The 14,813-nt window shown below is 50.4% G+C and overlaps 1 protein-coding gene across 1 annotated transcript in view; it reads right to left on the bottom strand.

The window, feature by feature from the left end:
- Window positions 1–9,069, bottom strand: part of CHSY1 (chondroitin sulfate synthase 1) — an 88,761-nt gene extending 79,692 nt beyond the window's left edge. Inside the window, exon 1 of the mRNA XM_066635910.1 lies at window positions 8,771–9,069. Within this exon, the coding sequence (XP_066492007.1) occupies window positions 8,771–9,069 (299 nt within the window). The remainder of the gene's footprint in view (window positions 1–8,770) is intronic.
- Between the last annotated feature and the right edge of the window lie 5,744 nt (window positions 9,070–14,813).

The following is a 14,813-nucleotide window of genomic DNA, read 5'->3' as shown; positions in this document are numbered from 1 at the left end:
CGGGTGCTGTAGGCTTAAGAACGTAAGAACAGCCCCACTGGATCAGGCCATAGGCCCATCTAGTCCAGCTTCCTGTATCTCACAGTGGCCCACCAAATGCCCCAGGGAGCACACCAGATAACAAGAGACCTCATCCTGGTGCCCTCCCTTGCATCTGGCATTCTGACATAATCAGATACCATGATTATACCATGATCTCGGAAGCTAAGCAGGGTCAGGCCTGGTTAGTACTTGGATGGGAGACCGCCTTGGAATACCGGGTGCTGTAGGCTTATACCATAGTCTTTCGAGACTGAAGGTTGCCAACCAACCACTCATGGCACACTATGGTCTTCGCCTCTTGTGAGTTCCGCAGTTCTATTTTTAGGGCAACCGTCTGCAGTAATTGAACTATCTGTCCCTTTTGCTCTGCAGGTTCTACCAGTAAGGAAGAGGGATGGACAACTTGTTACTACAGACTGCTGGCCTAGAAACAGAGCTGCAGAACCTGGAAGAGTTCTTCAACTATTTTCAACCACTGCACTCCAAAAAACTGTGGCACACCTGCAAACCTTTCGCAGCACACCAATGTGCCATGGCACACTGGTTGAAAAGTGTTGGTCCAGATGTACACACAGGATCTGGTGAGCTTCTTAGAAACTGAGTGGGCATGTTCAAATTTGACTCCTAAAAGGAGAGGTGGCTGACGAAGCAAGCTAGTTGACATGCTTCCATCTATCATGGCAGCATTTTAGTGAGCAGGTCAACACAGTTTATTGAGAAGGCCAACTAAGAAGGGGCAGGATCAAACTGTGGCTGCAAGCGTTCATTTTTAACAAGGGGTGTGAGTGGCCTTTGGAACCTGGAGGATGAGTCCCTCAGGCTCAGTCCAGGATCATACTCTAGTCTAGCTCTAAAATCTGGAACCCGAAGCCTGATGAGCAGAAGGCCCAGCTCTGCTCTCCAGGCTGAGGGTATTCAGAGCAGGCCAAGCGCTCCAGAGGCAAGGGTTGACAGTACTGGCTCAACCACGAGGCCAGGCAGCAGATGCGGGGCACACCACTTGCTTGAAGTACCCCACCCATTAAGATCCCAGTCTAATTCTTCCTCAAACCCTCAAGGCTGAGACAAGGTTCCCTCTTCAGATCAAATCCAGAAAGCAATCCTTCCCTCAGGGTGAAGCTACTTTGAAACTGGAATGAAATGCAATCTAAAGGTCCAGAACCTGGGACTGTAAAGCAAGGTTAGACAATAGTCTGATGAGGAAAGGGCTGCTCTCTCCTTCGAGGGAGAAACAAAGAGAGTAACAGCACACTGGCATCCCTTCTTTTTCCTAGTTGTTCTTCCCCAATTATATTTTCAGAGAAGAAAGAAAATGCGTATCTATCCCTTTGCCCTTTCTTTACCCTTGCCAGTTACTCTTAAAGCAAGACAGACACACCTCTGGTTTCACAGTAAGCAACCAGACAAAAGAATCCTTCATTCATTCCTCAGCGGTCGCATCTATGAAATAAGTTCCTGGCCACTCCCAGCACTAAAGCAGAACCAAGACATGCCTCCTCTTTCTTCCCTACCACCAAGCCCCGGGAGCCAGAACTTCTGATCAATTTGGCATCCAAATTCTAAACAGTTTTAAAACAGAATCCTCCATAATCCGTGGCTGAGCATCCCACGGTTTTTTTATCCGTCCCTGTAAAGCTACTTTCATCTTGAAGGAGGCAGCAATGCCCCCACTCCCTGCCCCCAGAAAAGATTCATCTGATAAAGTGGCAAGATTAGGTTCTCCCAGCTACTCCCATTTAATGACTTCCCTTCACAGAAAGCCAATTAATTGCCTTACTTGTTCCCCACATCATGAAAGATTAACTGCAAGTCATGACAGTGAGGCAGGCAGGACAGACGCCCAGTTGTACTGTGCAAAGGCAGCCGTTTCTCAAAGTTCCTGCCTTGGGGAACCTTTTCTAAAAGTACGTATGCTGCACAGGAGATTGCACACGACCCTCACCTTTAAGGGTGGGCTCTCAACTCACTCATGTGCCTGTGTGGCATAGTGGTTAGTGCATCAGACTATGGCTGTGGAGAACCCGAGTTCAAATCTCCATAAAGCTGACTAGGGAAGCGTGCATAGGATTGCACTCTATACGACTGAGCTATGACTTAGGCCAGTAGTGTAGCTAGAGGGGTGCAAATACTAAATTTTGCAGGGAGCCTCACCACAGCATGCAAGCAGCCCCTCCTCCTCCCCTTTGGAGGGGGCGGACACTTCTGTTTTGCTCCCACTGCCTGGAATGGCTTCAAAGGGGATGGGCCGCTTGCACACTGTACTGAGGCTCCCTGCAAAACTTAGTGCTTTGCACCCCCTCTAGCTATGCCACTGACTTAGGCCTTCCTTGTCTTCAATACTTGCTCCCTGCTAAAAACTTAGCAGGTGAGCTCAAGCAAGCCTCTCAGACTTTCCAATGAAGATAATTATATTTACCTTACCTTACTACTCCAAGATTAATACACATGAAGTGCTCCGCACAGTTAAAAATGGTATTATAAAAATAAGACTCAGGGCACCATTGCCCCACATGAGTGCATGCCCTGGAACACATCCAAAACTCTCCTCATTTGTGCCACGCAGAGAAGCTTCCCTGCTTTGTTGATGTTCTCAGAGCAAGCCCAGAATTCCAGAAAGCCAGCCTCAGACATACCCCTGCATGTGTGTATGAACAGCAACAGAGATTCCGGCAGAGCGCACCCTCGTCCTCCCTCAACGGCTCACTCCTATTTGTTCACCAGTGGTAGTAAGCAGCTGAGGTGCACCAGGGCAACTCTGGCAGGGTCTCTGTTACTATCAGCTTTGGGGAGGAGGAACTTAAAGAGCCTTTTTGCCTATGTCTGCTTGGGAGAAAAGGGTAGCGGGGGCGAGGAAGATCACCTCTCAGGCCATGCTGCACTCCAAGATCAATCACTGCCTTCCTACCAGAACCCTAAATTTTCAGGCAAACTAAGGGCACAAACCTAACCAGCTTTCCATCACTAACCTTGCCGCAATGCAGCCCCAAGGTAAGGTAACAAACATGCCCTTACCTTGAGGAGGCCCCTTTGACTGCCTCCCCACTGCAGGATGCATTGGCACAGCTAGGTCAATGCTGGAAAGTTGGTTAGGATTGCGCCCTAAGACATTTAACTACAATCCTCCCCCCAGCACCATCTTCCTTTGAAATGTGACTTCTTCTGCTCCTTCTCCTTATTCCAAGCACGTGATTGTCAGCCAGGTCCTCAAATTTGTGTTCCGCTTCTACCTTTGCTCTTTGCCTGCCATCGATACTCTTGGCTCCTGCCTCATTCATCTTTTTTTTTTTTTTCCCGGTTGCCCAGAGATGGATCTCTTGGACTTGAACCACTGCCCTAGCACCACAGGAGATTCTGCCTTCCCTGCCCCGCCCAGGCACTGCCAGCCCAGCAGGCTTCTTTGTCTGCCCACATCAGAGCTTACCAAGCTGGAGACAAGAAACACACAAAAGAAGGTGGTCTGGAACTCAGCCCACACATCAGAGGGAGAATGAAGATTGCGCCTTCTCTCTCTCTCTCTCTCTCTCTCATAATACTAACTCCACCTTGGAATCATCCACTGAAGCTGGTCGACAGTTGGTTTGGGACCAACAAACTTTCCCCCATCTGCACAACCTCATGCTGGAACTAACTGCCACAAGTTGTGGTGAGGGCTAGTTTTGAAACTTTTAAATAAGTTTCTGGACAAATTAATGGAGGACAGACCTATTAGGTAAGATACCTAAACTGAAATTCCATATACAGTAGACTGTATCTGGAATTTCCGTTTAGGTATCATACCTAACAGGTATGGTATACCCAATTGTAATTGGGTGCAGGAAACAAGCAACAAAGGAGGGCTATTGTCTTCATGCACTGCTTGGAAGTGCCCAAGGATATCATGGTCTGATCCAGCCAGCCTCTACCTAGTCACTTGCAACCCTTCCTCTGACTGCTTTTCCTTCACATGGGAACCTTCTGTGACAAAAAGCCAACTGTGATCCAAGAGCAGGGTCTACAGCTCAGTGACTGAGCACATCCTTTGCATGCAGAAGGTTCTAGGTTCAATCATTTCCAGTCAGGGCTGCAAAATACCTCCATCTTCAACACTAGAGAGCTGCACCAGTGCAGTCAAAGACTGAGCAAGATGGACCAATGGTCTAATTAAGGATAGGGCACCTTCATATGCAAATCATGAGCTGATTAGCAGAAGGATTCCCAGAATCAGATTGTTGGAATTGCATGACGAAGAGGCAGATGCAAGAAGCATTTCCTTGTGCAAAAAAATCTTAAAACTGCAGCTCTGGGTACTGACATGTGCTTTCCCTGCTCAAGACATTCCCTATGGGAAGAAAAGCACACAAGGCACTTACGCTCCCCACATATAGCGAACAGGACAGAAGTAAGGCATGCCACCCTGGAGAAAGCCATTTGCGCTTGTTCTTGCGAACATTAGCTGGCTCAGGTCATAAGAACATAAGAACAGCCCTACTGGGTCAGGCCATAGGTCCATCTAGTCCAGCTTCCTGTATCTCACAGCGACCAACAGTAACAAGAGACTTGCGTCCTGGTGCCCTCCCTTGCATCTGACATAGCCCATTTCTAAAATCAGGAGGTTGCACATACGCATCTTGGCTTGTAACCCGTAATGGATTTTTCCTCCAGAAATTGGTCCAATCCTCTTTTAAAGGCATCTAGGCCAGATGCCATCACCATATCCTGTGGCAATGAGTTCCACAGACCAACCACACACTGGTCTGTGTGGTCATATTCTGACAGTTATATTTCTTTGAAAGAAGAGTTGTATCCATTTGTCCCCTGTGGCTCTTCAACAATCATCTAACTATCTCCCGACTGTGCTTTCTAAAAACTTGACGTTAAAAAGAGTTACATAATGTGGTTGTCCTTTGGGGAAAAAAGATGAAGTGGTTTCAACTACACTACTGATCAAACCAAGAAGACTAAGGAGGTGGGATGGAGAGAGGAAGGCATTTACTGCAGTACCACACACCCGGGAACGGGGCTGCAACTCAACAACAGAGCACTAGCTTTGCACGTAGAAGGTTCCGGGTTATATTTCTGGCAGCATCTCCACGCTGTGCTGGAAGAACCTAGACAGCTATTGCCAGCTCATGCAGGCAATACTAAACTAGATGGACTCAGTGAGAGGCAGCTTCTTGCGCCTCCAAATGATAAGATGACAAATAGCACTTTAACGAGAAACATAAAAAATCATTTGAAGAGGGAGCAGCAACTGAACGATGCAACATTTATCTTGGGGTGCAGGAAGTGAGGAGGATCAGGTGATGTGGACCTAGGACATGGGGCTGATCTGCTGCGCTGTTCAGGTCTACAGGTATATGTCCAAAGAACCAGAACATGCCACAGGGCCAGTAAATCCTAAAGAAAACTTCAGTGGTAGACAGGCGGTAACAGGCTGCCTGATGGGCCCCATCGAGTATTAATACAGGCCACTAGAAGAGTTTAAGTTCAGCGGTAGAGCGCACAGCTTGCAAGAATAGGTTGCACCTTCAACCGTGGACATCTCCAGTTGATGATCGTGGAGGGAGAGCCACTGACAGTCACAGTGTCCAGCACTGCTAGATAGACTAAGGCAGCTTCAGGTTTCTATGCACAGCACTGTGAATAGTCTTGTAGCATATTGACGTAAAGATGGAAATCCTCATTTTCATCATCACAATTTCAGGTTCATGAAAAAAATCTTTAGCCAGCAGTTATTGCTTCTCTATAAGTCTGTCTTTTCCTCTCTGTACGGAGTGGGGTGAGGGGTGGGGGTGGGGAACCAAACAATTTCCCAATCAATGACATTTAAAAGCTTCCAGTCTGTTAGAAAGGAAAAAAAAAAAGAAAACACGCTGTTTTCAATTATGGACTCATTTGTGCCAGAATCCTTGCCAAAAGTTATAATTCAGTACAGGGTCATTAGCTGTTTCGAAACTCATCAAGAACAAGGGTGCTTAATCGGTGCCACATAAGTGATCCGCTGGGAAGGAGCATCTTAAATTGCTGGCTGATTGCAGCCATGCCAGCTCAAGCCTAGATGGAGGGGAAGCAGCCCATCCCTCTGGCTGGCTTTGTTTTGTGCCTGTGTTAATGCCTTCTTCCTTTTCTTCCCCCACCAGCCTACCACCAAGCACCTCTTTTCTCCTGCTGGTATATGGAAGAGGAGAGAGGTGGTGGCCCACAGTTTCTTGCCCTGCCTTGTCTCTCTATACGCTTCCTGGAGAACGTGGAGAAGAAGGAAGAGACTACTGGGTTTGGGAGTAATGACGACCAGCTCAGCCTGGAGATGGTGGCTGCTGGAGGTATGCTCACTTACCCTCTCTCTTGGCAGGGTCTCACCCAGAGAGTGAGCCAGCAAGCCCTTCACCAGCAGCTCATCCTGCCTCAAGCCATTTATCTCAGGGGGTCCAGATTTGGCCAAGAGAGTGGCAAGGCGCATGCTCAGTGCAGAGAGGTAGCAATGGCTACTGCAGGGCCACTCCATTATCCTCTGTCTTGGCCAGGCTAGTTCTAGAATGAAGGGTGCTGGATGATGAAGAACGCCAAGCAGAGCATCCTATCAATGCAAATCTGGCTGCTCACATGGAAAGGAACTCTGGGAGGTGCTGTCGTTCATCCAGGAAGGAGGAGGGAAGGAGGTGTTGTCTGCTGATGTCCAGTCAGAGAGGCACAGCAAAAACACCCCACTCACTTCTCCTGGATTTCCCCCACTCAGCCGGTCTGGCATACATGCGCAGAGAGCTGCTGGCACAGGTATTGCTGGTCTCTGCTGGGGTTCTCTGCGTGGCAGGGTAGAAGCAGCACTGCAGAAAGCTGCGGGTGGCTGCTGATGGCAAAGTGCAACAAGAGAGGAGTGGCAGATTGTGCCACCTTAATAAACGTACCCCTTGAAGCAAATGCTCCACCTCACCTCACTATAATGCCAGTCAAGCATCACAAGGCACCATTTTTGCTCTCATAATTGATTTTGCTCTGATGTATAGCACCCATCCTTCCTTTTTGGGGAAGGCTGATGGTGCAGCAAGCCCCAAACACATCTTGCACTGAAGACGAATCAATATAATCAAAGACTCAACATGGCCAATGTTCCGTTATGTGCTGGTGTGCCCAAGAAACAGAACCAGGAAGCAATGCCATACAGGCAGGAGTTGCTTGGGTTCTGAATGGATTAGCCCCCCCCCCCCTCCAAAAAACAAGTCTAAAGTGACTGGTGTCCTTGAGCATCTACCATTCATTTCTCCATATAAGTGAATGGCTGCCAAAACCCAAGTACTGCACTGCAGGTCAACATTACAGTGAGGACCAAAGCTTGAGGAGTTTGGTGACAGAAGCACACAAGGAGAAGCCACTGCCAGTCACAGCTAGGTGGGCCAATGGTTCTAATTCAGCATTATTCCAAGGGAGGAGCATGGTCTAATTCAGCATTACTCCACTGAAGCTCAGTGGTTGCAGACCTGATTTACATATAGAAGGTCACCAGTTTGCTCCATTATCTCTATGTAGGGCTAGGGAAGCCCTATCTGAGCCTGAAATTGTGGGGAGTCGGTGCAGACAATAGGGAGTTAGACTGATTTGACATAAGCATCGTGCTTTCATATGCCCACTGACAGCTGATAGTCTGGCATCCACCAACAGACACCTTCAGTAACCTAACTGAACCTAGTCCTAACCCTAACCCTAAACCTAAGAGCTTTCCACCCCACACACACGCTGCCCATCATAAAGGCAGACATCCACGAACAGCCTTACAGAACATCACAGTAAGCAACCTTCCAGCTTTGGGAGTGCAAATGGGATAGCGGGGAACTTCCCCCCTCCCATTAAACAGCACTGCATATACACCCAGGAAACAAGACTAAAAGATGAGTCAAGAGAAGGGGTGGGGTATTAAGCCTCAAATAAGGGCCGTGCACCCATGAGCTCCTTTCCAACAACTTTTAGGATACTGATCACATAAGCAGAGATTGCTTGGAAAGCACTTAAGACACCAGGACACAGAGAAGGCCCCCTCAGTCCTGACAAGCCCCCCTCCCATCTGTCAGCACCAGCAACAGCAGGTATGCAGTCAGACCCACCCAACCCCCAGACTTGACATGCTTAGGGGGAGGGAGACATACAGCAAGAGCCCCTTCCTTCTTTCCTTAACACAAGCCTTCATCTTCTTAACAAATGGAAAGCTAGCTGTATATACAAAGGAAAAAAACTGCCTAGCACATCTCCCCACTCCCTCCACAGATCTCAGTCCCCCTTGCCACCTGGAGAAGGAAGGTGTGTAGCGCTTCTGACAGGCAACAGAATTGTCTTGTACAGAGAGCAAGTGAAAGGGAGCTGTGGGCACGGGCGGGGGGGGGGTCTGCACTGAACTTAAAGCAGCAGTTCCCAATCGGAGGGACAAAATTCTCTTTGACAAAAGGCAGCAGAGGAGGAGTGGCTCTCATGCCTCGACAGAGGAATAAAGAACAGGAGCAGACAAGCCCTGGATGGTGCGGGAGAGGCTAGAACAAGGCTGGCGGGGGAATCTCTCCCCGAGCACCAGGAGCCCAGATCAGTCAGCAGTGAGGAAGGCGTGCCACGCAATGGGGTGGCTTGGGGTACCCCGACCCCACTTGTGGCGTGGAGGAAATGTAGGCTGGAAGTGAACTGCAGGCTGGCAGGGCAGGGCAGGGCAGGAGACAGCCAACTGATGGGTGCCTGCAGATGGGCCCCCCAAGCAGGGCAAGGTCCTCACCTGTAGGCCGCCACGGCGCGGGTCTGCAGGTATTTCTGCGCCGTCATGACCCCCACGAAGAGGAAGTTCTTGGCGGGCGGGCCGCCAGCTGGGCGCTCCCCGGCCGGGTCCTGCGGGCGCCACAGCAGAGCCCCCCGGGACTCCCCGCGCAGCCGGCAGCCGTCCGGGCTGGCCTTGCGCCGCTGCCCGGCCTTCTTCAGCTCCGAGGCCCGGGGCAGGATGAGCCGCGAGGCCAGGATGAAGCCCAGCACCAGTCCCAGCAGCACGCTGAGCCAGGAGCGCCGGCTTCGGCCAGCCATGCCCCACCCCCTGGCTCGGCGCCCCCCACCAGCCTGACCCCCGGAGCGCCCGGGCTCCAGCCTGCGCTCCCCCACGCGGGGAGCCCTCCACGCTCGGGGCCCCCGGAGGGGGTCTGCCTGCACTGCCGGAGCCTCGTCCCGGGCGCCCCGCCGAGCGCTCCTCCCTCCCGCCTCCGCGGCCCCGGCTCAGCCCCGCTGGCCGGCCAGGCCGGGCTCCCCCGGCGGGGAAGGGCAGCGCAGCCTCCGGGCGCGCGCCGCGGCCATGGGCAGCCTCCTGCCGCTGCTGTGCCGGGGAGGCGCGCTTTGTTCGGGCGCTGCTGCTGCTGCGGGCTCCGCTCGGCGCTGGCGCTGCTCCTGCCCGGCCGGGGGACGCTGCCCGCGCATCCCCGCCGCGCTCAGTTCGCCAGGGAGGGGGCCCGCGGCGGAGCGGAGTGGAGGGGCGGAGCGGAGGAGGAGGAGGAGGAAGCAGCAGCCCCTGCCCAGCGCCGCGCCTCCCCGCCCCCTGCCTGGCCGCGGCCGCCCTGCGCCTTGGCGCGGCAGCGCTCAGCCCTCCCCAAGGCAGCCCGGGGCCGCACCAAGCCCAGGCCTGTCTACTCTGAAGCAAGCCCCTCTGCAGTCCATGGGGTTCACTCCCAGGAAAGGGTGGCAGCCCAAGAGGCCAGGGCCATGCATGTGTCTACTCCGAAGTAAGTCCCATTCTGCTCAATGGGGCTTCCTCCCAGGAAAGGGTGGAGAGGATGGCAGTCTTAAAAACCCAGTTCCATGCATGTGTCTACTGGGAAGTAAACCCCGTTATAATGACTGGAAAGTGTGGCTAGGATTGTCACCTTAGGCAGGTCAGGAGTTTGAAGGCCCTGAGAGCACAAGCCTGTGCTTGTCTACTCAGAAGCAAGTCCCAGTGTTCAGTGGAGCTTACTCTCGGGGAAAGTGGGACTAGAATGGCAACCTGACTGGCTTAAGGAAGGATTCGCCAAGGCTAGAGGATTCAGGCTGCCATCCTACCCACGCTTACCTGGGAGTAAGCTCCATGGACTAGAGTGGAACTTACTTTTGAGCAGACAGGCATAGGCTGGGGTTCTAACCTATTCAAAGCTGTTTGCCAAGAGGGTTCTGTACCACCTTCAGTCTTACATAAGAACAGCCCCACTGGATCAGGCCATAGGTCCATATAGTCCAGCTTCCTGTATCTCACAGCGGCCCACCAAATGCCCCAGGGAGCACACCAGATAACAAGAGACCTGCAAGGCTTCCTGGGAATTGTAGTTAAGAACATAGGAACAGCCCCACTGGATCAGGCCATAAGCCCATCTAGTCTAGCTTCCTGTATCTCACAGCGGCCCACCAAATGCCCCAGGGAGCACACCAGATAACAAAAGACCTCATCCTGGTGCCCTCCCCTGCATCTGGCATTCTGACATAACCCATTTCTAAAATCAGGAGGTCGCACGTACACATCATGGCTTGTACCCCGTAATGGATTTTTCCTCTAGAAACTTGTCCAATCCCCTTTTAAAGGTGTCCAGGCCAGTCGCCATCACCACATCCTGTGGCAAGGAGCCAGGAGCGTAGCTAGAGGGGTGTGTGTGAAGCACTGAGTCAGTGTTTCTCAACCAGTGGTACTTGAGGTGGTGTCTGGTGGTACTCACGGGACCCGTTGCGCACAAGGCCAGGAATGTGACACAGTGGTGGGAGGCTTGGCTCAGCAGGCAGAGCTCCAAAGCATGCTTTTCTGTGCTCAAAAAAGCCCTCCTGTCCACCCTGAACATCTTACCGATGTTTGTTGCATCACATCTGACCTCCCCAGAAGTAACTGGTGATGATGTCATCACCAGTTACTTCTGGTGGTACTTCAAATAGGTGAACCATGTGACGTGGTAGGGCGGAGGACAAACATTGAGAAGCACTGCACTAAGTTTGGCAGGTGCCTGAACATTCAATGCAAGGGAGGCGAATGCCTCTGTTTTGCTCTCCCCACCCAGAATGGCTCCAAAGGGAGTCAGGGGCTGCTTGCATGGTGTGTTCAGGTGCCAGGTGTGTTCATGGTGTGTCCAGCTAGGCCACTGCTCATGACCATAGACATACTGCTAAATATTCATTGCTGCAAGCCAGAAGCAATAGCCAGAGCCTCTAAGACAACAATTTTATCATGGGGCACAAAGTTTCTGTTGTCCCCTTTCCAAAGGGAGAGGGTGAAACAGGACACGGAGAGGGTGGCAACAGCCAGAGCGCTATTTGGAGCCCAGACCTACTGCAGAGCCCACGTCTACCTATCTGTGTGGTGTTGGCAGCTAGATACAGTCATATGGAAAACACACTCCCATATCTCTCTAAAATATTTTAAATATAGAAAATCATTGCAGAAAATCAGCACCATCATATTTAGGCTCCCACTAGAACGGAAAGTGTCCTGTGTGGACCAGAACTTACATCTGCAGCAGCTGTAGCCCCGCAGCTGTGTCCCTGAGCTCCTATACACTCCTTCACGGTTAGCAGATCCACACGCCACCAAAGAGCTACTGTAACAGGCCAGTTTCTTCCTAGATTTGACACTGTGTTGAGGAGTCTCATGTATCCATTCCTCAGCTTGGAGCACATGACTTGTGGCAGCAGCTACCACTGCATGGCCAAGGTAGTGCTCCCAGCATTCCACGTGGGCAGCAAGTGTGGGCAAGACTGGAAAATGTAAGATATCAGGAAATTTCTGGCCCACTCCTTTCTCTCCAGGGCCCCATTTTTGACCCTGGCCCAGGTACAAATTACTCCCTGCACCCTTCTCTCATGGACCCTGGCAATAGCAAAGGGGAGAGCCATTTGCCTACATGTCCCATTTGTGGGGTTCCTGGAAGAATCTGGCTGTCCACTGTGGGAAGCAGGATACTGGGCTCGGTAGATCTTTGTTCTGATCCAGCAGGGATGTTCTTCCAGCGGAGTATAGGAATTGCCTCTCTGGATCGGGTGACAGGACTACTAATCCAGCCTGGGAAGCAAATGCACCCACTTACTAGCATCCACAACACTGATGTAGTAGTGCTGGGAAAGTGCTTGGAGAGATGCTTCCCAAATGAATGATGCCTCTGGCCTCTCAAGCTGCTGAGCAACTTCTGTTTTGAATATTGCAACATGTCCAAAATGTCCAATCCTAAGCAGGAGCTTTCCTAGATGAGATGGGACTGTCAGCTGCATTTTCTCACTGGCCACTCTGGATTCCAAGGCATTGAAAAACAGCTAAGGGACAAACTTGTACTGTTTATTGTGTGTTCAGATACTGTATCAGTAAGTTACCTTCAAGTATCCTTATCACAAGATTACAGTGTTTATTTAAGAATGCGCTGTTCTTAAGATCCAGGTCAGCAGCCAAAGGCCTCTGGGCCAAAAGCAACCTGCTGATTACAACTATCAGGGCCTCAGATAGATCTTTTGTGCCCCTGGCTAGCTGTCTCTAGTGAAAGGCCTAATATCAGCATTAGGTTTATTTGGGACAAGGGAAGTAAGGAAAAAAATCTGATGAATCAGGGGCTTCCCACTTTCTAATAGGTTACCTAGAATCAGCAGAAGAATGTGTGTGTAGTTACTAAATACCTGATCATATGATTTTGCCCCATAAGAGGCTATCATGAGTTGTTTAACAAGGCAGCCAGTCCCTTGGTGGGGAAGAGCCGTCTCCTGAACCTCACACATGGAGGGGACTACAACAGTACTGAAATACAGCACCGTATGTTTTGCTGTCTGAAACGATCCCCTAAAATCGTTTGAACGGACAAAAGAAAATATTTCTTTACCCAGCATGTAATTAAGTCTAGCACTCCAAACTCCAACCCTTACTTGGCACCAGTGGGCACTTGTTGCCTTAAATGCCCACATTTCATTCGAGGATAGCAAAACACATATCTTGTAGGTAGCCTACTAATGCAGCACAGTCTAAAAGCATTTCCCTTGTAGAAAGGAATGCAGGAACTGAATGAATGAATAAGATGACCCAGAGGTGATCTTCACTTTCTAACCCTCAATCTCAGGTTGGTGGGTGTTGCAAATGATTGATGGACAGGAGACAGTGGAAGATTCTGTTCTTGTCTGGCACTGCTATTGTGACAATCCCAGAGCATTTACTGGAGTTGCCATCTACCGTGGAAAGGATATCGGCCTCAGTGAGATGGCACGGCTGCCCCAGCAAGGCTGTTCATAACCAAAACTCCACCATCCTCCACCTAGTTGGAGTGAAAAAGGAGGGCAAGAAGATGATGGCCTTTGCTTCTGCCAGCATCTAGCAGCTACAGGTATAGTGCCCCTGTATGTGGATGTTCTGTTTAGCTATCATGGCTTTGAACAGCCACTTTTCTGAAGCTAAGTCTGGGCACTACTTGGATGAGTAGCTGGCCACCAGGAAACATTTGAGGCTGCAACCCTATCCACACTTACCTGGGAGTAAACCCCACTGATGATAATGTAACTTCTGAGTAGACATGAGTAGGGCTTGGGCTTTGAGCTCCTTGATGGAAGAAAGGCAAACACAAACACAAAGAAATAATAACTGTTGATAGACTACCCACTAATTTTCTTACAATTTTTTTTAAAGAGTTCATCTAAGCAAGAAGCCATTGCTACATCTTGTGGAAGTGAGTTCCACACCTTCATAACATTTGATATGATGATGAAATGTTCCCTTTGGTCAGCCAAAACCTGTTTGAGTTTTGGCGCTCTAAAACAAAGGGTCAGATCCATTACCTCCCAACCCAGAAGGGCCCACCTTTCACATTTAGTTGCTCATCCCACTGTAGACTGATAAAAAGAACTCATTTGTTCAGCACTCTCTGCCTGCACTTTTATCAGTCTAAACCAGGGGTGCCCAAACCCCGGCCCTGGGGCCACTTGCGGCCCTTGAGGACTCCCAATGCGGCCCTCAGGGAGCCCACAGTCTCCCATGAGCCTCTGGCCCTCCGGAGACTTGCTGGAGCCTGCACTGGCCCGATGCAATTGCTCTCAGCGTGAGGGCGACTGTTTGACCTCTCATGAGCTGTGGGACGAGGGCTCCCTCCACTACTTGCTGTTTCACGTCTATGATAAAGTAGCGGCAGCAAAGCAAAGGCCAGCCTTGCTTTGTGCAAGGCCTTTTATAGGCCTTGAGCTATTGCAGGACCTTAATTCATTCATATAAGTTCATCTTTAACATATTCATTTATGTAAACGTATGTAAATTTATTCAAATATTAAATGTAAATTACTTCTTTTTTCCCCCCCAGCCCCCAACACAATGTCAGAGAGATTATGTGGCCCTCCTGCCAAAAACTTTGGACACCCCTGGTCTAAACCATGGCTGAGTGGCACCAGTTGCATCGCTAGGGGGTGCAGGCCGCACCGGGTGATGTGCAAAAGGGGGGTGACGCGCACTGGAAGAGTGACGCACTAAAATTGTGGTGGTTAGGAGTAATGCCATCATGTTATATACCGTTGGATGCAGAATTTCGAGCAGAATGCAATGCAAAAAACAGGAGTGAAATATCTCCTTTCTATCAAAAGTTATTGGCAAAAAACCAGAAAACAAAAAATGCATGGAGCCCAATGGAAAGAGAAACCAAGGGGTATTGCGTGTTTATGTGAGAGTAGGTGAACATGCCTTAGTCCATCCGAAAGGGCAGGCCGAGAGGAATCCAACAACACCAGAATGGTCCTGATCCAATGAATGTAGCCCCCAAAAAACACCCGAGAATTAGGTCCCTCCCTCCAAGCTGGCGAATGTATTGAGCCCT

The sequence above is a fragment of the Tiliqua scincoides genome, chromosome 8 (assembly GCF_035046505.1).
Source record: "Tiliqua scincoides isolate rTilSci1 chromosome 8, rTilSci1.hap2, whole genome shotgun sequence".
NCBI classification, from domain to species: domain Eukaryota; kingdom Metazoa; phylum Chordata; class Lepidosauria; order Squamata; family Scincidae; genus Tiliqua; species Tiliqua scincoides.
Note: the sequence above shows the minus strand (reverse complement) of the source record. Positions and strands in the feature narration are given on the sequence as shown.